The sequence below is a fragment of the Erpetoichthys calabaricus genome, chromosome 9 (genome assembly GCF_900747795.2).
Source record: "Erpetoichthys calabaricus chromosome 9, fErpCal1.3, whole genome shotgun sequence".
In the NCBI taxonomy this organism is placed as follows: domain Eukaryota; kingdom Metazoa; phylum Chordata; class Cladistia; order Polypteriformes; family Polypteridae; genus Erpetoichthys; species Erpetoichthys calabaricus.
The window spans coordinates 93,376,768-93,402,307 of NC_041402.2; the positions used below are offsets into that span (position 1 = coordinate 93,376,768).

The following is a 25,540-nucleotide window of genomic DNA, read 5'->3' on the forward strand; positions in this document are numbered from 1 at the left end:
TTCCTCATTATTGTTGGTTTTGTGGGGATTTTCCTAAGGGCTGGGTTTTTTTGTGTGTGTCCATGTTTACATTTCATTGCTTTTCTTGGTGCTCCTGTATCTGTATTGTCAATTTTTTAATCTGATTGAATCATGAACACTGTACAGTGTCACATAAAATATAACTGTATCTCTTTTTTTCTTAAAGTATATTGAGCTGATGGGCTCCTATATATTTTCATTTTACTATTAAAGGAATACTCCATCAAAAATGATATTTTATGTGTTACTTACCCAATACTGTTTATAGTAATGGCAGAGAAAAAAAATGTAATGTCATATTTTCATTCAGAGTGAAGAAAAACTTTTATGACATAACTAGCTGTGTGTGGTCTTTAGGACAAAAAACAATCTGAAGACTCCCTAGCATTTTTACTATATTTGTGAACTTGGAGAGGCGTCAGCTAACTCTTAAAAATTACCCTGGGCAGAGGATGAGTACCCATCTGTGCTTGCTACCCCACTGGCTTTTGTAAGATGACATTGGCGATACCATATCTTAGCCATATCATTGGCATATGAGTCCTATTAATCTTTGTCTCGAGAAAATACCTCCAGATAGACAATGTGTTTAGTGAAAACTTCAAGTTTTGCCCTCCTTTGCTGAGGTGTTTCACTTGCATGTAGTTGAGCCGCAGCATTTGCTTCCTTTTGTGGTTGTGTCTCTTCATCTATGTCATTAGCATGACGTCGTTTTTACGCGGTGGTGTTTGCTACACACAGGTCTTTTGTAGTGAGGTACATGCAGGCTGTGGCTGTGGTTAAGCATGAGCAGAGCGGACTGCTCCACACACACACACACACACGCACGCACACACCCACACCCACACACACACACGCAAGCACACACAGGTGTTTTATTTATATATGTCTAATAAAAACCAATGGGGACCAATGCTGCACAGTTGCAAATGATGTGAAAAACATCAATGGAAAAATGAAAAAAAATCTCACATTGGTCATGTTGCATTTGAATTGAAGATTTGACCCTCCTCCTCATTCATTGGTGAAGAACCCTGTCTTCAGTTCAAATGAGCAGTATTATGGATATGCATTTCATGTTTTTGTGTCTTGCACTTTCCTAAAGTATCTGTTTAGTAAAAAATGCATGTGTTTTGTACATTTTGGGCATACAACTGGATAACTGACATGTGGATTATATGATATGAGTAACGTGAGCTTTTCTTTTTTTCTTTTATTCATGGACATTTTTCACATTGTTTGCCACTGTGCAGCATTGGCCATCATTGATTTTAATTATATCAATTTTTTTTCTCTTCGTTCTGCATGAAAACATGAGATTACACATTTTTCTTGACCATTGCTACAAACTACATGGGATAAGTAGCATATAAAAACACATAATCTTTGGGCGTATTATTCCTTTAAGTCCACCACCTCTCTCTTTTCTGTTTTCCTTTTTAATTCCTGAGATATACACAGAACTTTAATCAAGCAGTGTCATTACTGTTTACTGTTATTGCTGCTGCTGCCACCATCCTGATTGGGTGGTAAGGCATAAGGATGTTGCCCTTACCCTCTGTTGCTCCAGTGCTGTAAAGACATCAAAAAAGATGGTCAGACAAGGGTGTCACAGTGAGATTGCCCCCTTTCTAAGCACCAGAAGGAGTGTAATGTCAGAGGGGCCTGAGTTTGAAGTTATGTGAAAGAGAAATGTGGGTGGCCTTCACGGCTGTTTCCCATTCTGGCAGACAGTTAAGATAAGGTAGAGAAATAAGACACAATGGGCCATGAAAGTCAAACAGTTTAGCTCTAGAGCTGTTTTAAAATCTCTATTTCTAATGCTGTTTTAAAGTGAACTGTAGTTAGTCAGCAACTGCTGACATTATGTGCTTTTGTTAGTGTGCATTCATGTAATATTTGAAGTCTAAGCTAAAACATTTTTAATAAAATAAAATTGTAAAATTTAAGTTAATAGCCTGTAAGTGTAAAAATAGCTTTGATTGTACCTATGCATTTTAAATAGCCTGAGAGATTATTGATTTTATGTCATCTACTGGGATATCCAGAGTGAGCCAAGGGAGCAGTGAAACTGTAAAACTTGGCTACAAGTATTTTAGATTTCTTTGGGAATTTCATTTGTATTCTGGTTCAGCAACTGCAGGCTTATCAGCATATGGGCTATTTTGTGTTTGAGATACTCAGGCCAAAGGAAGAAAGAAAGATGAGGCCAACAGAACATAAATAATATCTAAGTAAGTTTATCTCATGTTTTATTTATCAGAATTCTTCTTTTATTTTGCCCCTTTGTTTCTGAGTTATGTTTAAGTAACTTAAGTAAGAAATTATCCCTCTGAAACCCTGACAAAAATCCTGAATATCTGTAGGGCTGGCTTCTACATATATTTCTAGAACATACAAAAAGTTAAGTGAGGCATTCATTTATCCTATACAAGTGATTGGAGTGGCTTTTGACTAATAATTGCAGCAAAGCTGCCAAAAGAATATAGAAAAGAAAATAAACCTAATTATTGGAAAAAAAATGCATCCAGTGACCAGCAGGTCATTTGTCGTTCCAGCTGGATAGCCAAACGTCCAGCACTGCCTGCTTCTGCCTCATGACCTAGCAGTGAATTACAAAAATGCAATGTGTGAAGACTGCTGTCTTTCCTCTGTTTTCTTTGTCTTGCTGTTTTGGTATTGGGTGTCAGATTCCCACCGCTCCCCTTATTCTCAGATATTACAGGGTGTACAGACAATTTTTCCAAGTTTCTTATTATTTTTCATTTTAATGCAGGAATCAGCCTTACTGTCTATTTTTTTAATGTTTGATTTTTTTCACTTATCACCACTTTCCGATATTGTTTTCCTTTCTGTTAGCAGATTGTCTTAGATCAGATTTATTACAGATGGTCTGTTTTTGTTATACTTGCTGCTTTACTAATGATGAGTAGCTTCAATTCCTCTTGGTTAGGAAAGTTTTTAAAAATTGTATCTTAAGTTAGGCAATTCTCATTTACCCCTGGGGATACCACAATATATTTTTGGAATAATTTTCAAATACAAAAAATCTATTTAATGAACACCCTCCCCCCATTCCAAATAATAATGGCACAATTAAATAGGCAGTTTGTTTTCAATAAAATGTTTATTAAAATATGTATAACATTTACACCTTAATTTAGATAAGCAAGGATGCTTTCATGTGCAAAATACAATTTATTTATATTTCACAGTATATTTGCTTTTAATACATCATCACCTGCAGGTGACACAGTGATTCACTGATTGGAGCTGTTGTGGTACTTCTCCAAGGACCTGGATTCAACTTCTGGCCTGTTCACTGTGTAGTATCATGTTCCCATGGATTTTCCGTAACTCTTCTTACAATATTACAAAGACATGCATGTTTGATTAAGTGGTAGCCCTAAGATGACCTCATTTGGGTGTGTGTGTGTGCTCTGATAGTGATAAATGCCACTTTCAGGATGGGTTTCTGCTTTTGTGTCCTGTGTTGCCAATTTTGGATCTGCTTCCGCACTTCTTTGGAATAGACAACATGGCTTATCAAAACAAAGTGAGAAATGATCAATTATTGTCATGTCAAATAAAGATCCATAGTTAATTTTATTAGTTATTGTTATCAGTGCAGGAACACTGTTGCAACATGGCTCTAGGGATCAAATGTTAGTTCAGTAATAATCTGTAATTTGTTTCTGATCTTTTGTTTCTGAGAGAGTATTTTTCTAGCTACCTTGATTTCTTTCAATATTTCTTGTGACTGGCAACTGTCAATTGCCTAAGTATGAGTTTGCATGTGTATGTGTGTCAGTGTGTTCTATAATTGACTGGTCCTCCATCCTGAGATAGTCCCTGTCTTGCACCCAGCTATGGACAAAAAACAGTGGATCTTGGCATCTTTTTATTGGGAACAGTTGTTTGAAAAACTTAATAGATGGTAATAGTACCAATGCACACTTCATTAAACCTGAGATTCTTGCCTTTTAAAAGATAGGTTCAGTATTTTACATGCCAGTTATTTCTTCACAATAATGGCATACATGTATATTAATTTGACACATAAAACTGTGGTTTAAAGTGAAGTGTTTTTTTATAAATTTTAAAAATACATTTTGCAGCATACAATTGAGCTCTACGGAATCCCTTGTTCCCTCATGATAGAAAAAGATTTTTGAAGAGGCAAAGCAGTCAATTTAAGAAAACATGCCTTCTGTGTTTATTACATCCTTTAAATAAATGTATAGCTAAAGTCTGCAATATTCTTTTCAATCTGTAGGTAACAGCACTTTGTAAACAACAGCCATTCAATTGTGATGGCCCATCTTAACTTATTATGTGACCTCTGAAGGACAGACAGCTGGAAAGAATATTATTATTATTAGTTTTTGCCTGATAACTCAATTTGTTCATCCCACAACTGCCTTTTAATATTGTGTTCAGTTGTTACACGGTCACCCAATCACACAGGATAAATGAGATACATTGAAACAATGAAAAATGCTCACTTTATGATTACATTTTTATAATATGGAACAAATAGTCATTTTTTAACTACCATTAGATATATAGCTGAATCATAAGGTGAAACTCTTAAATTGAAAAGAAATATAATAAATTATAAGGCAGTTAGAAACACATCAGGAATACTGTCTTTCCTAAGAAAAATAAGGACTTATTGCAATGTGCATCATACAGACCAATCTCACTTCTGAATCCAGAAGGATTGAGAAAGAGCTTCCTTCTGTAATATTACAAGACTAAACTGGATTTACAAAAGGTAGACACATAGCTTCTAATTTATTTAATATAATACAAATGTATATTCACTCATTAAATCTAACATCCCAGATATCTTATTATCTTTGGATGCAGAAAAAGCATTTGATATGGTTGAATGGGACTACCTATTCACCAAATTGCACAAATTTGGGTTTGGCCCAAACATATGTGCATGGATCAAACTACTACTCTAGAAGCCTCAGTTTGTATTAACATTATTTCTCACTACATTGACCTAGAACGTGGTACTTGTCAAGGTTACCCCCTATCACCATTGCTCTTTTTCAATTGCCTTCAGCCATTGGCTGTTTACTTTCTAAGTGCATCAGAGATAAAGGGGATTTTCAGATAAAGACTTGAACAGAAAATATCACTATATTCAGAGGATGTGGTACTGTATACTGTATATCTGACCAAAAAAAAAAATTCTGTGCCAGTAGTCCTAAAAGCAGTAGCAGATTTATTTTCAAAAAGCATCTGGACTCAAAATAAATTTGAATAAAAGTGTGCTTTTTCCAGTGAACTCTTTAGCACAGAATATTAGACTCGGCAACTTCCCAGTAGGTCAGTTTAAATATCAAGGGGTAAATACAGGTACTGCGGTGGGCTGGCACCCTGCCCGGGGTTTGTTTCCTGCCTTGCACCCTGTGCTGGCTGGGATTGGCTCCAGCACACCCCCGTGACACTGTAGTTAGGATATAGTGGGTTGGATAATGGATGGATGGAAATACAGGTATCACAAGTAAAAATAAATCTCTTTCTCAACAAAATTTTGCTGTCTACATGGAAAAAAAATAAATAAGATGTGAACAAATGGTCTACCCTCCATCTCACATTAGCAGGGAGAATCAAAACTGTCAAGATGAACATCCTTCCCAATTTCTTTTTCTGTTTCAAAGCATCTGGGTGGCAAATATACAGGCCACCTGGACATTAACAAAACTGAATGAATATATACAAGCCTGGTTTGCAATAGAAATCAAATCTTACAGTATCTCTTTATATTCCCTGCTCTGTGCTTTAGTAAATACAAATTAACATCAATGTTCCAATAATCCAGTTGCCCTTCATTCACTCAGAATATGGAACCAATGTAGAACTTTAAGACAGAGAAGCTCTTATCTGTTGCACCTCTACACGACAACAACCTTTTACCACCCTATCAGACATAAACAGTATTTAATATTTGAAAAATCTCTGGGATTATAAAATGTAGAGATTTGTAAATAGATAATATCTTTGCACAATACAAACAATTATGCTTCTAATTTAACTTCTTATCAACACAAATTTTCCACTACTTTCAAATTAGAAACTTTGCTAAACAGAACCTGCCCAATTTTCCTACCTATTTCTATTCCAGAAAAAAGTCCCTTTTTTCAAAGATCTCAGAGTACAATGGGTAAAGGATCTTTCACTTAATATTTCAGAAAAGGAGTGGAAGGCAGCAATGTATGGAATGCACTCTAACTCCATATGTGCAAAGCATGCAATAATTCAACTTAAAATCTTTTATTAAGCACATTTATCTTGTTTAAAATTGTTAAAAATGTAGCCAGGTCAAGATTCCACCTGTGAATGTTGCAATCTAGCTCCAGACTCACTGGGCCACATTTTTTTGGACATGCACCAAATTAACAACACTTTGGACAAAAATCTTTGAATGCCTCTCAGACAGCTTTGCTGTTACAAATACTAATCCATTAATAGCTGTCTTTGGGCTTAAAATGGAGAAGGACTAACAAGCTGTAATTGCCTTTACCTCATTACTAGCATGTAGACTTATCTTGTGCAATTTGAAGAATCCCACCCCACCTCTTTTATGTCAGTGGGTAACTGATTTTCTATACTGTTTGAAATGGGAACATACCAAATTGTCACTTAGAGGATTTTTTCAAAACATTTTAAAAATAAGCTTCTATATCAGCTACTATATATATTCCTTGCTGCTTTTAAAGATTTACTCTGGTTGTTGGCTCTCTTCTCTTTCTCTTGTCTGGGTGTTGAATTTTGGCTTATTAAGTTTGATTTGATTGTATGGAATGTTATTTGCTTCTAATTAAAATCAATAAACAGGGAATACTGAGAGATCATTTTAGAAAAGTGCAATTTGTTCTGAACCTAAGGTAGTAAAAAATATGCAGAAGGTCCTCCCATCCTTTTTCACACTCACTTAATAACGTTTAGGGTTTCGGGGAATCAAAGCCTACAAAGGGTAACAGTCTGTCAGTGGGGACATTTGTGCAGACACTCAAACTCACCTATTAAAAGCAAGTCACCCCTTAACCCAAAACATACATTTCTGGCACATGGAAGGAAAATCCTTTGGAAAAAGCAGACACATACATGCGGACAGTGCTTGGGCTGCAGATTTAACCTAGGACTCTGGGGTTCTGATTCAACAGCTCTAACCACTACGTCATTGTGCCACTCAACTAGATTATATTGTGTTTGTTAAATACCTTTACACTGTTGTTGCACAGTGTTTGACATAGACATACCATATTCTTTAAATGCATATTTTCACAGAAATAAGTAAAAGCAATGGACCGTTATTTTGGTACATGTATTTTAACTTGGTGGTCCTGTGGTGAGTGAAACTCAGTCTCTTCATTATTGTATTTACAAGATACACTGATGCAGATATTTTCTTTCTAATCATTCTTTAATTCAGGTTGCAGCACAACTGATACCTGATATGAATCTGTTGCTCTCCAAATAAAAGAGAGGGCCTGAATGTCATGTGTTTCCATAGCCTGCTAACCAGTCCATTCATCTTCTTGAGGTTCTAAACCAAAGCGGCTGGGACAAGAGCTTGCTATGATATGTTTTTTCCACCTTGGTACAGGCTCAGCTAAAGGGAATCTTATAATGTTTTTAGTAAGGTCTGATGAACTGTTTCCTGTACAGAGAGGAGGTGGGCTCACCACAATGCTGATATTATGGTTAACTGTGCCAAACTGCTCTGATGCAGTCATTGTGGTTGCATCTGTTCCATCTGCCTCTACATCAGAGGTTACTGAAGGATCACTTGTTAATATCGGGTATACCTGGGGATTCAAATTCTCACCTGCAAATGAATGAAAACTTTTGTTATAGGTCGATTTCTGCACTGGACACCAAATATTTGTCATATTCTTGTTTGAATAAAGCAAAATGACTTTCATACCTGCCGGAGAGAGTCCATCGCAACTGATTAGACTCATGGGTAATTGGGAAGACCACAAAAGAGTCTTAGATTCAGTGAGTAATTTGTTAGAATACTGAAAAGGAGTTACAGACGTTTCCTCAGAATCTGAAAATATTTTAGGTAACCGATAAAAATGGGGTAGAAAAACAAACCTCACTTCTAGCTTTTATACTTAGTTCACACATACAGTACATTAGGTACAGTAGCTGGACAACATGCCAAAGTCTTCAAAGAATGCTATTATCAATGAAAACCAAAGACAAAAATATTTACCTGATTTTTTAACTTCTTCATTAGAGGAACAAACCCAGTCCCAGTCCAATGTTAATTCCTTGACTGGTGTGAGACAGTCAAGGCTTTGTGAAACTCCTGTATGATGAAAGACAAAATGAGATAGAGACAGCTATTATTTAAATAATAATATATGATTATTTTATAACAATATGTAATAATAATATATAATAAAGGGAAGGCCTGTTATCCAAGAAAAGTCAGGGAACATGGGTTAGATTTGCAAAGTTGCTTCTGAAGGAATATTAAGATTTTTGAAGCAATATTTTCTAGACAGTTGAGACTAAAGTAAAATTATATGGTCATTATCCTCAATGCTGTGTCTAGTGAAAGGTAAGCACAGCACATTACCACAAGGATCTGAACTCTAACAAGTAAAACATGGTTAGAGAGGTCATTATAGAGCCACAACACCTAGACATTATGCAGTCACTGTGGATACCACAAATACTTTTTTGTACCATAGTTTTCTAGAGGAAAATGTGAGTCCATTTATCCAGTGGCTAAGCTGTATTGGGTCATGTTACTGGACATTAGTCACAAGCCCACCCACCAATCTTCCACTGAATGGACAAAACACAAAGTCATCATCAAGTCAAAGTTCATATCCTTGCCCCTTTGAGATGCGGTGGCAGGAACGTAAGAGAGCTGTGTGAAAATCAGTGCCCTCAAACATTAATGAACTGAAAAGGTTTTGGAACAAGAAGTGCATCAAATTCCTCCAACAGCGTTTACAAGTTTGAAACTCATATATATTTATTGTTAGGAGCCCTTTGTAAAAGAGTGAGGACATTAACAAGAAAAGGATAGAAGAACACTGGAAGATGAAGTCACAGAGAGGAAAAACACCAAATCACAGTCTAAAATCAGGCAGGACATCTTAACATGATGGGGAATAGAAAGAATTGGTAACCTAAACTCAATACGCAAAACACATGACAAAGTTGTGATAAAAAAAGTAGAAAGTCCTAGCGCTCCATTCTGCTAGTAAGCATTTTTAGCTTTTATAAATGCTAAAGAGTAAGAGTTTGAAAATAGCTGATGAGAGTTTCTTGATCCAAGGAGAGGATACATGTGACTATCTATGTGCCACCAGCTTTTGACATGACTCACATACATCATATCCTCACTTGTTCTATTTGGTATTGTGATTATGTGCATTTTCAGAAAAGACTACCTCACAGTCTTTGTGAAAGACATTAATATCTCTGCTTGGCTTGAAAGAATTGGCTTTCTTATAAAGGATTTTTCAAATTTTTGCCTGTTCGTATTGATTTTATCCATGCCTGAAGTTTAGTGAGAAACCTGCAAGACGCTTGTGCCATGATTTCGTTGCTAAAATCTAGCCACAAAGATTTGTCCAGTGTGTGTTTTTTAGCATTGTACAAAACGCTAACAAACTTTATTTTACATAATGTCTTTACATATTGAAAAGAATTCCAAGGTATTTTGCAAATTCAGGTTTACATACAGTGGATTCAGGAAGTTTTCAGACCCCTTGACTTTCTGCACACTTTATTATGTTGCAGAATTATTGTATATGGATACATTTGGAGTATTTGCCTATCATTCTCACTTAATAACCCATAATGACAAAGTGGAAACATGTTTTTTAGAGAATTGCCCTGAAGCCACTCCAACATTGTCTTGACTATATGCTTGAGGTAATTGTCATGCTAAAAAGTAAACCATCGTCTGAGTTCATGTGCACTCTGGAGCAGGTTTTTTCAGAGGTCCCTCTGTATTTGGCCACATTCATTCTTCCCTCAATTCTGACCAGTATTCCTGTTCCTAACACTGAGAACCACTCCCAGAGTATGATGCTACCACCACAATGCTTTATCATAGAGATGGTATAAAGCAGATGATGAACAGTGCCTGATCTCCATCATACCTATGACTTTAGAGAAAAGCCAAGCAAAATGACACCTTTTATTGGCTAACTAAAAAGATTACAATATGCAAGCTTTCGAGGCAACTCAGGCCCCTTCTTCAGGCAAGACATCTTGCCTGAAGAAGGGGCCTGAGTTGCCTCGAAAGCTTGCATATTGTAATCTTTTTAGTTAGCCAATAAAAGGTGTCATTTTGCTTGGCTTTTCTCTACATTCATAATGGCTAACACGGTACAACACCCTAGTACTATACCTATGACTTGAAATTCTGCCCAAAGAGTTAACTTTTTGACTCCTCGGACCAGAAAATCATTTTCTCATTTATTCAGAGTATTTAATTGCTGGTTAGCTTTGGGAAACACTCTAAACTTTAGAAATTGTTTAATTCCTTTGCCCTTATCTATTTTCCTCCACAATTTGATTGGAGGTATCTACAGAAAGTTCCTTCTTCTTTAATGGCTTGGTTTTTGTCCAGACTTGCAGAGTGAATTTTGGGACCTGATGTGTGCCTTTTCTAAATGATGTCCATTCAATTCAATTTGCCACAGGGGGACTCCACTGAAGTTGTAAACAAATCTCTGGGATGCAACATGGGAAGGGGTCTGAATACTTTCTGAATCCACTATACCTTGTATATTTTTTGAGATGAAGCATAGGCAGTTAAGTGCCTGATAATAGTCACACATTGAGTTAAAGGTGAGAATTGAATTTAATGTTGTGACAAAGGTTTTAAAGATACTCAGAATTTGAACATAACTAAATTTGCAATCTACTGACAAACATAAAGTAGGTTTCTGGAAAGACAAGACAAGAAACCAGAACAAGAAAATTAAAATGTTAAACAATTGTCAAAGTCAAAAGGCAAAGCTAAGGTTCTATTATAATGATTCTCTCGTTAAACAACCTACAATATTCAAAAGATCCTTTGAATTTTAAGGTCTTAATTCGAAGCACGGGCCTTGTGAAACTCTCATCTTTTATAGCATATGAGTGATGACCTCATAGGTTGCAGTTCATGTACAGTAACTAGAAATGGGGGATTTGCAATAGAGAATATGGTGATGTTCATGTAGGATACATCACAAAAAGGCAACACCAGAAAAGAAATTGCCTAACAAAATGGCTACATGGTGATATCACTGTCATAACAATAAATATAAACAACTATAAGAAAAATAAAACAAAAATCAACAAACAAGTGTGGAAGGAGCCTACACGCTTGAAGACTTAGATTCATAATACCTGCACACTTACTCTTTAGAGTCCAGATCCCCAATCATTACATATAATCACTTGTGACATAGTCTTTTCTGTTTAACCAGTTGTACCCATGTTGGATTTGTGGGACTAAATATGAATGCTATATGTTTCTTCACAGTTCTGTTCCTAGAAAAGTTTTATGTGGAATTTCTTCTTTAACTTTCTCTATATCTTTAATAGTCACCTCTAGCTTAAGGTGCTTTACAAAGGAATTTGGGAGAACAGCATTAAAACACACAAGAATAATTAGTCAAAGCATTAATCAAAAGCATGGCAGCATGGCAGGACAGTGACTACCACTGTTGCTTCAAAACTCCAAGGTTGTTGCAATCTGCAATCTGTCTTTTTCTCCAGGCAGAGCCGGCCTTAGGACGAAGTGACCGCTTCGGGCCCACAGCTGGAGGGGGGCCACTGCGCCCAAGGTTTTTTTTTTTTCCTGTGATGCGACGCTGCTGCGGAGGGCCCAATGGAGCAACAGACTCCTTCACTCCAACCTCTATTACTAATTTTTTTATATATATAATTCACGGGTAACATATTCCATCACCTAATTACTCCACGTGGACATCTCCACTCAGCACTCCAATCTTCATTACGCTTCACTCAGGGCCCGCGCGCCTGTTGCCGCCTCCACGGCTCATCTGTGCCTCTGTCCTCAGTAGGCAGCCACTTACGCTTCAGTCAGGGCCGCTCTGCCGCACTGCATTCTTGACAGAGTATAAAAGGGGCCCTTCTCTTCATAAAGCCATCACTTTCCTTCATATCAATATATTTCCATTTTGTTAGAAAGAACGTCTTGTAGATAGTAGTTAGGCCTTGCCGAATTTCCACAGTTTGAAATTATTGCATTCCAAATGTCTTCAGTTCCACCGCCAAAGAAATATAAATCAGGTGCTCAAAAACGTAAAGAAAAAGCAGCGAAAGATGAATTCTTCGCTACCCAAAAAGGCGCTCTGCAACGCTTCCTAACGAAAACGGTTAGCTCTAGCAGCAGCAGCAGCACTAGCACCAGGACTGAACTTCCATTAGTCAAAGATAACAGAATAGCATTGACTGTGCCTATAACGGTATCTTCGGAGGAGAGGAGTTTTTCAAAACTCAAGCTTATCAAAAAATTACTTGTGAAGCTCCATGAGCCACGAACATCTGAATAGTCTGGCATTGATTTCAATTGAGCAAGAGATAGTCAAATCTCTTGATTATTCTGAACTTATTCATGAGTTTGCCAGTGCCAAGGTTCGAAAAGTGTCTTTTGTGTGAAATAGATTTCAATATCTGCTGGTAAGTTATTTTATATGGAAATCTGAATATCTCGAAAGTATGAAAACAAGCTTTAAAACCGAATAAAAAAGTAAAAACAAAATAATGTGGCTCTCATCTTCATAAAATAAAAAAAATATATAAAAAATATAAAAAGCAAAAAAAAAAGTGCTTGGCCTAGCTATTTACCTCCATGTGCTGCCTGGTGGAAACAGCAAAAGCTGGCTAAAATGTAGATTTATCTGTTAATGTATTGTCACTAAAGACATTTATGCGGGCCTGCTCCGACCTCCATCACTCATACCCTTCACTCAGGGCCTTGTACGACAGTCTGCGCTGACAGCCTGCAAATTTGGCTCCTGTCAGTGTGTTATGGTTACGGTTGTCAGTGTCAAATGGAAATCGTCAAAAAGTGATGGTTGTAGATGCCGGGAAAGCGCATTTCTGCAGCTCAGAATGCAGGAAATCGCTAGGCGGCCGGAGCTCTTGGTATCAGTTTGCTTTGGGCCCGAAATTGTCTAGGGCTGACTCTGCTCCAGGTACTCCAGTTTCTGCCTACATGTTAGGATAAATAGCAGCTTTCAACTAATGTGCCCTGTGCTTAATTGACGCACCATCCACAAATTGTTTCTGCCATGTTCTCTGTGCAACCAGGTTAGATACCCACTCCACAAAATCCTGAAATAAATAAATGGGTTAGAAAATTGGTGGATGGATAAATTAATTCTTCATAAAAAGGTTTAAGCAGTGTGCTAAATTGAACAGGATAGTTCAGTGTAAGTTGTTATCAGCATCATAGTGTTGTTTATCTCTTGTCTACCAGCAAGTATGCAGTAATGGTATGTGGTTTCCTTTGCGTTTTTTTCATGTGTTTACTAACACTCTTATTTTTTTTTTAATTCAGCAGTATGTTGCAAATCTCTGATGATATGGTAGCATCTAAATTTTAGTAAACCATAAGCTTTTATCTATTGATGATAGATTAAATGTTAACTCAAACTAAACAAAACAAAACAAAACAAAATAAGACAAAGAGTTCTCCTCTTTTCAAGCATTCTTCCCCCCCTAACCAGTTAACAAAACTGGACATAAAGTGAGGATACAGTATTCAACATAATGTATTTAGGAGGATTTTTTTTATAAGTAAGGATTACCTGGAGTCAGTTGAGCTACAGTCTGATGTGATGCTGGGCCTTTGTAGAATGTCTATTTACCAAACACTGCAAATTACCAATAATAAGGCACGTTGGTTTAAAAGGTGGATATACTAATTTAAAATTAAAAATAAAAAACAAAAGGCAGGATCTACAGGCTTAAATATTTACCAACCACTCTTTAGGCTGCATTGAAGTTAACACCACTAAAGAGAAACTATACAGTGACATAATTTACACTCAGAAGCCAGTACAGACAGCACAGTTCTGAGCAAGTGTCTTGACTAGAGTCACTGAAGGGTACAATAAGAACTCTATGAGAAAATGTCAGCTTCACACTGGTGGAAACATAAACATAAACTACCAATGATCAGAAGCAACAGTTATCTGTGCCAGGCTCTCTTGTTTTGAGAGTGCAGAATTTAAGAATTTAATGATGCTCTGTAAAAAGAATCACAGGAACAGATGGAAAAACCTTTCACTTGGTATGTGTAACAACAAATTGTATAAATTTATATTAGTATATTTCAGGCTTTTTTTAATAACTTTGAATTATTTTCACAATTTTATTTAATTTATCTATTGTTTTTCCTTTGCTTATGTGACATGGGAGAAGGTGCCATGTGACCACGATCATTGCATCTACAAATTTGATGCAGCTCCCAATATACAGTACATTATACCTTGGTGGGTTTAGGTCCTTAAAACAAAAACATTATTACCGATAGTGGGTTTCTTACCAATTAGGTCCTGGCATCAGGCTTTGTTTCTGGTTTTCTTTCTGAACTCCTTTTCGTCCTCTACTTTGATTCTTGTTTCACCCTCGTGTTTTATTTGCTTGATCTTTCATTGGTTTGTGTTTTCCCCAAATAAAATATTTTTTTGGCTCACATTTATCAAATCCTGGTTATTTTCTCTCTTCTCACAATAATCTACAGACACCTCATGTTTCATAACAATGTGACAGTCTCTACTAGCTATAAACAAAAACTTAATGATACAATGGAGGTAATGAAACATTGCTATTAGAGTTTGGAAAGTTGCCTTGATTGCTGCCCACCTAGGAGCAGTAATGTGCACACTTACAAAATGATTACTTTCTTTATATATGTGAAAAGAACAATATTATTAACATTGTAATACTACTGCTAATGTGCTTGGATTGGATAAGCTCGAGTTGGAAGGATTTGTTAGTGAATATCTTATTATGGACTGATCAGGAGAAAAGTCAAGAACACTAGCAGGATCTGATACACCGGAGTCATTTTGTTTTTTCAGTATGCCATTAGGAATAAAACAAATTCAAAGGAGAAGTCACACTACTTTTCTCTCAGTTATATTTTTCTTTCTATTGTTTGAGCACTAAGTCTCTTGTCAATTAAAGTTTGGAAGCCTTACTGATGCATATCTTCTTCTTTTAAAGTACAATTCTGTCAACATAACACATACCACGCCTGCTGCCACAAAAATGGTGCCACCCAATGAAAAGGAAAAACTAAAAAAAGCAAAGACTAATTGAACAAAAATCAAAAATAATGACACACCAAAACAAAATAAAAACTTCAGAAATGATTCAAATGTGTTTTTGGAGTTGAGACTTTTTAAATGCTGGTTACGTGATGAGGGAATAATGCAATATATTATGTCATGTTGCCCTGCCCATACAGTATAAGATCTATTCATCTATACATTGGATCCTTGTCTTAAAACAGACATAAGAGACTAGAGTTAGTTAGGGCCAATTAAGAGAAGCTCATACGAAGAGTTTGCAATGTTTATTTTCAAGTATGATTTTTGGTTAACTGGCTTTGATTATAAATTTTGATGGTTTCTTTTGATTTTCTGACTTTTGCTTGTAACTAGATAATATAATATAATTCTGCCAGCCCTTACTTGTTATTTGCCTGGCAATCATAAGAATTATTGTGAATACTAATGTGTTCCTGATCATTACGTTGCTGAAATAATGATGAAAAAATAACAAATGGGAATAAAAAATAACACATAGAGACAGAAAGAAACAAAACAATTAAGCAATCACCCATTCCTGACAATTGTTTCATTCATTTTAAAATCAGAACAAATTATGAACATCTGGCAGCCAATAAGTCAGGTTTACAAGTGTCAGCTACATTTAAATATAAATTACTAGCCAACCCGCGGCGTAACATACGCCGCATAATTATGTATTGATGGGTGAACACTTGCTGAACGACCCAGTTGTCCAAATGGGGCGGGTTTGTGGATACCAGTGTGAGTGAATAAAAAGATGGACCTCTGGAGAGAGCAACATACAATTGTCTGTGACTGAAAGCGGGATCATCTGTGATGATGGAGGCCACGCTGGTGAAAGTTACTTCGTCAGTAGGGATACGTTTCAGCACTTGTTCATTAAGGTGTAGTGAGGCTTCGTTGTTGACGCTTAATATAGCTTGCGTACTGAGTTGTTCTGGAGTCACAGTTGTGAAACACTATTTTAATGTCTTTTAAGCACAGGGAAAAAAATTAACATGTGAAACATCTGTAATGTAATAAGCCACCAAGAAAAGTAACATTGCAACAATGCACGCTACGATCCGATCGCTGTAAACAGAAGTGAAAACAAAATCGAGGCCAGAGATTTCTTTAACTGCCTTGTGGCGCAGTGGTAGTGCTGCTGTTTTGCAGTAAGGAGACTGTGGAAGATTTTGGGTTCGCTTCCCGGTTTCTCCCTGTGTGGATAGCGTTTTAAATACTGAAAACACCGGTATATCAATGTAATGAAGTATTATTATTCTTATGCGTCTAACGCTCTCTCTCTCGCACACCTGTATGCGTGTGTGTGTCGCTCGCTCTCTCGCTCGCTGCACGTGTTCCTGCAGGCATACCAGTAAGTGAATGAAAAGATGGAACTCTGGAGAGAGCAACATACAACTGTCCGTGACTGAAAACTGGTTTTGGCAGATACATGCACATCTTTTTGAAAGTTTGGCCCTGTGCCTTATAAATTGTCATCGCACAGGCAAATCTAACAGGAAATTGTCTTCGTGTTAAAGTAAAAGGCAAATTATCCGCGACAAACTGTTTTACACGCTGCATACCAACCCGCAGCGTAGTATACAGCGCATAATCACGCCGCTTTTTTAATGTCCCCAGCCCACCCCTTCTCTCTCTCTCAGCAGCACGCGAGCCCCCTCCCCCTCTCTCAGCAGCACGCGAGCCTCCCCAGCCCCCCCCTCAGCAGCCCGCGAGAGCCTCCCCAGCCCCCCCTCTCCCTCTCTCTCAGCAGCACGCAAGCCTCCCCAGCCCCCCCCTCTCTCTCTCAGCAGCACGGAAGCCCCCTCTCTCGGCAGCACGCGAGCCTCCCCACCCCCCCTCTCTCTCTCTCAGCAGCACACGAGCCCCCTCCCCCTCTCTCAGCAGCACGCGAGCCTTCCCAGCCCCCCCCCTCTCTCTCTCTCTCAGCAGCACGTGAGCCTCCCCACCCCCCTCTCTCTCTCAGCAGCACGCGAGCCCCCTCCCCCTCTCTCAGCAGCACACGAGCCTTCCCAGCCCCCCCCTCTCTCTCTCTCTCTCAGCAGCACGTGAGCCTCCCCAGCCCCCCCCCCTCTCAGCAGCACCCGCGAGCCCCCTCCCCCTCTGTCTCTCAGAAGCACACGAGCCCTCTCTCTCTCTCTGTAACATTGCAGCAGTTGTATAAACACTTTTTTTTAAAATGAGTTTTAAGCACAGGGGGGAAAAAAGGAACATTTCAACAAATCCGAACTTTATTTAAAAGCCAAGCAAGATAGTAACATTGCAGGAGTTCACCATTTTTAATCAGGCGACTGACAGTAGTGGAGTCAGGCACAGAGAAGGTCAGCTGCTGAGAAAGCGTCTCGACTGTTGCAGGGCGGTGAAGCAGGTGAGACGCTAATGAAAAAGAGGCACAGGGTTTATTGGTTTTTAAAGACTGATTCCTTCATTGTGTTTTAACCTCAGTTTTAAAGGATTGCGCGGCTCTCTCTGTCGCGCTGCCTGTGTTTGTGTGACTCTGTCGTGCTGCCTGTGTGTGCGTGGCTCTCTCTCGGGCTGCCTGTGTGTGCCTCTGTCTCTCTCTGGTGCTGCCTCTGTGTGAACCAAGGTTCCACTGAGGTTGACTAATGAAAAGTCAACGTGGCTCAGAGCTGCATGTGCACTGTAGCACAGACAAACAGAAATGACGGCACGTTTTCGGAGGCGTCGCGTCCGAGTTGGTGGGCGTGGCTCTGTGAGTTGTCGTCGTATCCAATGGGCTTAGAGTTGGTGGGCGTGGCTCCTTCCTGCGTGCGCCATGGGTGTCTTACTTGTCGGCAGTTTAGTGAATCCACGCCCCCTTCCGGCGTGCTTTCCATGGTTGTCTTGCCTTAGTGAATTATATATATAGATAATCAAATGCTGTGTCAACAATATAATTAAAAAATAAATACAAATACATTTTTTAAAATGATGTATAATATCAGAAAGACTATGTGCAGAAAGACTACACATAAAACAACTGTGGCTTGGGTGCTTCAACTGTGACAGCTTTATGGGTGAGTGTCAAAGAGAAAGCATCTGTTAAAAAATACATGACAGATTTTGGCCATCAGACTAAATGCCATGTTTGGGGTAAAGCCCAACACTGCACATAATCAAACCATACCAACCATACAGTGGTATGATGTATGCGTCCGTTAAGGCAACATAAAGAAATGATCCATTGTTATACAGTAACCTTGGTCAAGCAAAGGATCCGCCAGTGACAGCACAAATGATGTAGTCATGCCGTATTGATTGTACTTGCCACCCGACTTCTCTACCAGTCTAAACTACTGTATAGAGTTCCAGGTATGTGCAGAAATTGCTTCGCGCAGCAGAACTCGATACTGAATCATGCCTGTCTAGATGTGATGTACTGTATTCATGTCAGCCTTCCCTTGTAACCCATGAGACTTTAATCAATACACCTTCTGCTTATTTTTGATGATTGCCTGATACACATTTCACTGTTTTTACAGATTCAGTGGTGAGTGATTGGAATCATCATGGTCATGTATTTAGTAAAATGCAGGTCTTTCATAATGAGTGAAAAACAACACTGACTCATAACTTTGACAAAAATGAGTGCCTGCAGCAACCGGTTTGTGGACTAGTACCATCTCTGGTCTGCATTGCCCACTATGCCCAGCAGCGTTAGTAGACTGAAAAATACCCACATGCCATCTGCAGCAACAAGCAAATGCTTTATTGTGAATTTTCGATTACTGCTCAGTATAGTGGTTTGTTTCAACAACAATTTTGTCCACCCAACTGTCATTGGCAAATGGTGAATAATCCAGTTAATCATAATCGACAGACATCTTTAGTCCGGGGTTACTCATAAATTGGCAATGAGGAGGTGCAGGATTGTCAGCACGAAACATGAACATCACAGAAACTTTTCGTTTGGAATCAGACGAATGGGTGTCAGTTTCACTGTGCCAATAATCTGATGACCAATTCACATCATCATCACTATCACTCGTTTGAGCAGTGGCTCATTATCAGTTTGATCTAAAAACTGGCTTTACAGCTTCTCATTTGCCATTGTGTTTTTGGTTGAAGGCTCCATCCGTGTCATGAATATCGACCAGTTACCATTAAGTTACAATAAGTTGGCAGAAAGAACAGAAATATGAATTACAGTATTTTGTTTGCAGCATGATATTATTTCATCCACTAGATGGCAGCAGAATACTGTCTAGATGAGAATTTTTCAGGTTTAACGCTATAAAGCAGATCATTCGTTACATGTTGCCTGAGTGTGACTCGGGAATAACTGTTTTTGCATAGAATTCTAAGCATGAATCAGGCTTGAGGTTAATGCCAAGGACGTTAATGTCCTGGATTGGCAGAGTCAGAGTCCAGACCTCACTCTTAATTGAGAATTTGTGGCTGGACTTGAAAAAGGCTGTGCACTTGTGATCCCCAAGCAACTTGATAGACCCTTAGTAATTTTGAAGAGAAGAATGGGGAAAAATTGCAGTGTCCAGATGTCCAAAGCTGATGGAGAGAGAGAGAGATTAACACACACAAATTCAAGGCTGGAAATGCTGCCAAATGTGCATCTCCTAAATACTGAAGGGATGAATATTTAGACAATCAATTACTTTTCTGTTTTATATTTTGTAATTAATTTAGTCCACTTTGCAGTGATCTGTTTTCACTTTTACATCTTCAATTGATCGATGTCAGAAAAGCCAAATTAAATTCACTTCTATTCAGTACTGAATGATATTAAAATATGAAAAATTCCAAGCTGTTCATACTTTTCATAGGTATTGTACTGCTATTTCTTTTGTTCTGCAAAGAAGAATCACCTCTGTTATCTGCCTGACTGAGTTTAAACACTTGTACTATAATAAAACATATCCCATAACTTATGGCATGGATAACATACAACAAATCCATCTGTCTTAGCTTATTCAACAGCTCCTTAGATCACAACATAGACTGAATATCTCATTTCATTTTATGAAACTGCTTTTCCTGGTGTGGGTTGCGGTGGCAGCGTGCCAAGCAGGTCATTCCAGACTTTCCTGTCCACAGCTACGGATTCCAGCTTTTCCTAAAGAATTCCCATATGTTACCAAGTCAGCCAAGGGATATAAACCCTCCAGCATATCTTGGGTCTGCCACAGGGTCTCCGCTCAGTGGGATGAGCCACCTTGGGGGCATCCCAACTGGCTCCTCTAAAAACAGAGGTGCAGTGACTCTACTTTGAGACTGTCCAAAATCTCTGAGCTTCTCTACTATCACAGGCTGACAGCTCAGCCACCCTGTGAAATAAATCTAATTTCTGCTGCTTCTACATTGATCTCATTCTTTTGAACTTTACCCACAACTCATGACAGTAGGTAAGGATGGGGATGTAGACTGAGTTTTGTCTTCAGAGTCAGTTCTTGCTTCACCAACACAGACCAGTACAGCACAGGCAGAACAGTATCCACCGCTCCATTCTGCTTGCATATCTATCCATACAGCACTAATTACTCACAAGTTATTAGTCTTCTGTAATATTAACGCATTCATATATTTTTTAGCACACTTGCCCTACATACTGTATATTTAATGTGTGCTGGTTGTCCATGGGCTGTATGAGTCAGGACATGAAGTTTTTGCTGGTCCTGTTACTTCATATAATGTGATTTTTTTGTGACTTTAAATCCTTGTGAACCAATGCATTTAACTATGACAATGTGCTCTGGGGGGGGGGCGGAGGGGGTATGCAAAACAAAGTTTGCTTGGGGACTAAGATTTCCTCGAGTTATTAGATGGAAGGTGTTGGGGGGGTGGGCGCATCTTCAAGATTAGTGCAAATGGAGTAAGTGAGTAAATGTTTTCCCTTATTCATTTCTTTAATTATAAATAATAAAATGCTACTTGCACATTTTATTCTATACTGATATGGCCGTGGCAACTATTGTGCAAGATCCTGTATTTTCAGTTTTGTCTTGAATTCTTTGACAGTACTAAATGTTTATTCTATTATGTTGGGGGGTGGAACAGAAACACTGTGACAAAGAAAGAAAATCAGAAAAGGCTCAGGCTTATTCTTCTTGATGGCAGCCAGCTGAACCCTACCACAAATATTACATTGAAAATGGATGGCTATTAAAAGCGAGGCATTTATTTACTGTCCTTGAAACAGACCTTGAGGTAATGAATGATTCTCTTTTTTTCTTCTTGCCGGTTCACCTTTCTGCATTAACGTCTCATAAGAGGCTCCATCTGGCTTTGTCTCCAGTTTGCACAATGCAAGGGCATCTGAGTGGGATGGTGGGAGTGGTGTATCAAGCAAAGAATTTTGTAGCTTCTCCTCTGCAAAGTGTGTCTCCTGGAGTATAGCATTCAGGCTCTGTGAAAAATATATTAGATGAAGAGTCAAGGCCATTTTGAACAAAGAGAGAGAATTTAAAAAGAGGTCCGTGGGAAACAGAAACAGGACACACATGCTTGCACATGTGCAGGTACATTTTACAGTAGCCTGTTTACATTGTAAAAAAAATGTCTCTTTGATATATCGGAAAAATTATCTATAATCTCCAAAGGTGTTAACCTGGGTATTCTGTTACCACACTTTCCTGTAACTTTAAAGCTCTTTCTTCCGGCAGAAATTGCAGCAGACTTTAACTCATCATATGCTCTGTGCAGCAGCTGTTACTTACCTCATCCAAATATTCAGCAGACAGATGTACGACATCAGCTAGAACATAAAAAAGAAAGGGTCAAAAGTGGCCTGTTGAGAAGCTCCATTAACAGTGTCCATTCACAACACACTTCCAGCATGTCTTTGTTTTGGCTAATAGTCAGATGAGCACACACCATGCAGCTGAACAAACATGCAAGACAAACACAGAGGAGAGCTCGCTTGGGGGCCGTGCAAAAATTTGTGTGGAAAAAGTTACTCTGACACTTTGCTCAATTATGTGGGCGCCTATCTTATATAATTAGAACAGTGGATAAAAATGCATTAAAATGTTATATTGCAGCTGCATTCACAAGTTGGAAACTTTCATGTTTTGAAAGAACAAAACACTGTATTACGTTGGGACAGATAGTTTATTGTAGGCAGACTTGACTGGGGGAGTGTGGTGGCAATGTAAAAATGTTTTTTCATAAATTACTGAGCATGAACATTGAGGTAGCTCCTCAGCCATCGTGGTTGTTGGCTATAAGTAGTCTCTCACCATCAGAGGCTAAACCTGTCAGACCTATTTAATTAGACATCTTGTTTACCAGTTTCTGAAGTTAGACACTAAATAAGTTCATGATTAGAGAGTTTTATTCTATAATAATTTAGTTTTATTTGAGTGTGGCACAGTTCTTGATACTGCTGATTCAGAGTCATGGGTTCAAATCCTGGTAATATCACTGATTTTTGAAATTTGTGGTGCCCTAGATTCTTTCAACATCCCAAATGACTGCCACGTCTCACAGCCATAGTGGGTGTTCACTATGATACGCTGGCATTGATGCCTTCCTCCTGCCTTGTGCATAATGCTGCCAAGTTTGGCTTTGGTGCCCCTTGCATAAGATTGGGCAAGTTCCAAAAATGAATGAATGAGTTTGATACAAGGATAACTCTTTATAATAACTTTCATTAAAGAGTCAAAAAAGGTAACAGCAGCATCAGTATTGTGGACAACACTACTGTGATTGGCTTCATCATTGAAAATAATGAGGCTGCTGACAGGAAGGAGGGAAAAGAACTGACTCTATGGTGCCATAACAACAACCTCTCCCTGAATGTTGACAAAACAAAGGAGTTGATTGTTGATTTCAGAAAGAACAAAGACAGTCTCAATCCACTCTATATCAACAGCTCCCCTGTCCAGACAGTTGGCAGCTCAGGTTCTTGGGTGTCTAGATCACCGAATGCCTTTTGTGTTCAGTGTTCAGGAGGCTAAACAGCCTTTGAGGTGGGAGCCAAAACACTAGTGAATATTTACCACTGAACTATTGAAATGACACCTTTTATTGGCTAACTAAAAAGATTACAATATGCAAGCTTTCGAGGCAACTCAGGCCCCATGGCTAACACGGTACAACACCCTAGTACCACTGAACTATTGAAAGTATCCTGACCAGATGCATTATGGTTTCGTTTGGCAACCTGATTTGCCCAGGATTGCAAACAGCTTCTAAAATCACTTGCGGTGACATTCCACAGCTTCATATCATCTGCTCAACAAGATGTCTGAGGAGACCTGAAACCATCACCTCTGATGACACTGATCCAGCTCACCTTCTGTTTTCACTTCTACCTTCTGGGAAGCACTACCAGACCCTCACCACTTGTGTCACCATCTTCAGGGGAAGCTTCTTTCCCAGGGCATTTGGTCACTAAATTCCTAGTAACCTGATCCTAACTGCCTGCCCTGAGTACTGCATCCACCTGCTGGCTTATGTGTAATTGTACTGTGCATTTTTGCCTTATTTATTTTTATACTCTTATATTATTTACCATATTCATTTATTCATTTGTTTGTACTGTTTATTTATTTTTTCATTTACTTGTCCTCTCACTGGAGCGGTTCACAGCCGAGTATGAAGCGGTGGGGATGAGAGTCAGCACCTCTAATTCCGAGGCCATGGTTCTCTGCCGGAAAAGAGTGGAATGCTCTCTCCGGGTTGGGAACACATTACTGCCTCAAGTGGAGGAGTTCAAGTATCTTGGGGTCTTGTTCACGAGTGAAGGAAGAATGGAGCGGGAGGTTGACAGATGGATCGGTGTGGCATCCGCAGTAATCCGGGCTTTGCAACGGTCTGTCGTGGTGAACAGAGAGCTGAGCCAAAAGGCGAGGCTGTTGATTTACCATTCGATCTACGTTCCTACCCTCACCTATGGCCACGAGCTTTGGGTAGTGTACCCGAAAGAGCAAGATCGCAGATACAAGCGGCCAAAATGAGTTTTCTCTGCAGGGTGGCTGGACTTTCCCTTAGAGACAGGGTGAGGAGTTCAGTTATCCAGAAGAGACTCGGAGTAGAGTCGCTGCTCCTCCGCATTGAGAGGAGTCAGTTGAGGTGGTTCGAGCATCTAGTTAGGATGCCCCCTGGATGCCTCCCTAGGAGGGTGTTCCGGGCATGTCCCACTGGGAGAAGGCCACTGGGCAGACCCAGGACACGCTGGAGGGAATATATCTCCCGGCTGGCCTGGGAGTGCCTCGGGGTCCCCCCAGAGGAGCTGGAGGAGGTGACCGGGGAGAGGGAGGTCTGGGCTTCCCTGCTTAGGATACTGCCCCTGCGACCCGACTTTGGATGGATGGATTAACCTCTGCTACTTTTGTCTATTTATTATATTTATTTAAACATCACCACAACTGTGGCATAAAAATTTGACTATTCTCTTGCAGTGCATGTGATAATAAAGATCTCTAATCTAATTTAAGAAATATTATTTAACACTTTACAGATTCCTGTACATTCAAGTAGTTATAATTGTCAACAGACAATTATTTATGTATTTGTAACACTTCATAGCAACTTTATTAATAAGACATTAACAAACTTAACATAAGGTCCTTAGATCATCACAAATCATTTATTTATTAGTTTTAGCTTTTTCGCAATACCTATGCACACAAGGCTAACATACAGTACATTTTTGTTAAATTGGGAGAAACTGTGCACAGATAGCAAGCAGGTACTGGATTTGAACCTACGTCCTTGGATCACTGAGGCAGCAATATTAACCACCTCATCTCTGTACAGTGTGGCATATTAAAATGATTGTAAAATTACTTGTTAATATGAAGGATTCACAGGGTTGTATGCTAAATATGCAATAATGAGAGAAATGTGTCTCAGTTAAGCCTCTTTAGATCACTCCAAAGTGATGCTTTGTTAGCAGGTCACATTGCGGAGATGAAAAAAACACTTTACTGATGATTTGTAAGTGTTATGAGGACCCAAAGAATTGTATGTTAAGGTCTTCTTACATAATAGTTAATGAGTGATAGATGCATTTTTGCAGTACTTAGTATTACTCATTTGTGATTTGTAATAGTATTATCATTCTCAAAGCAGAGAGAAGAATGTTATAGGCATTTTTATAATAACACCCAAAAGCCAACATTTTATAGTAATGGTTGATGGTTGTTTCTCAGATATTAACAGGTAAATACTTTATTTGTTCACTTATTTGGAGCCAAGTTGAAATCATTTAATGTGGG

The 25,540-nt window shown here is 38.8% G+C and overlaps 1 protein-coding gene across 1 annotated transcript in view; it reads right to left on the reverse strand.

Annotated features, from left to right (window-relative positions):
* Positions 1-3,129: 3,129 nt before the first annotated feature.
* LOC114657947 (uncharacterized) overlaps positions 3,130-25,540 on the reverse strand; it is a 48,825-nt gene continuing 26,414 nt past the window's right edge. Inside the window, exons 7-11 of the mRNA XM_028809934.2 lie at positions 22,034-22,071; positions 21,519-21,723; positions 8,264-8,359; positions 7,970-8,095; positions 3,130-7,870 (exon numbers count right to left, since the gene is read on the reverse strand). Coding sequence (XP_028665767.1) covers positions 7,560-7,870; positions 7,970-8,095; positions 8,264-8,359; positions 21,519-21,723; positions 22,034-22,071 — 776 coding nt within the window. The 3' untranslated portion in view covers positions 3,130-7,559. The remainder of the gene's footprint in view (positions 7,871-7,969; positions 8,096-8,263; positions 8,360-21,518; positions 21,724-22,033; positions 22,072-25,540) is intronic.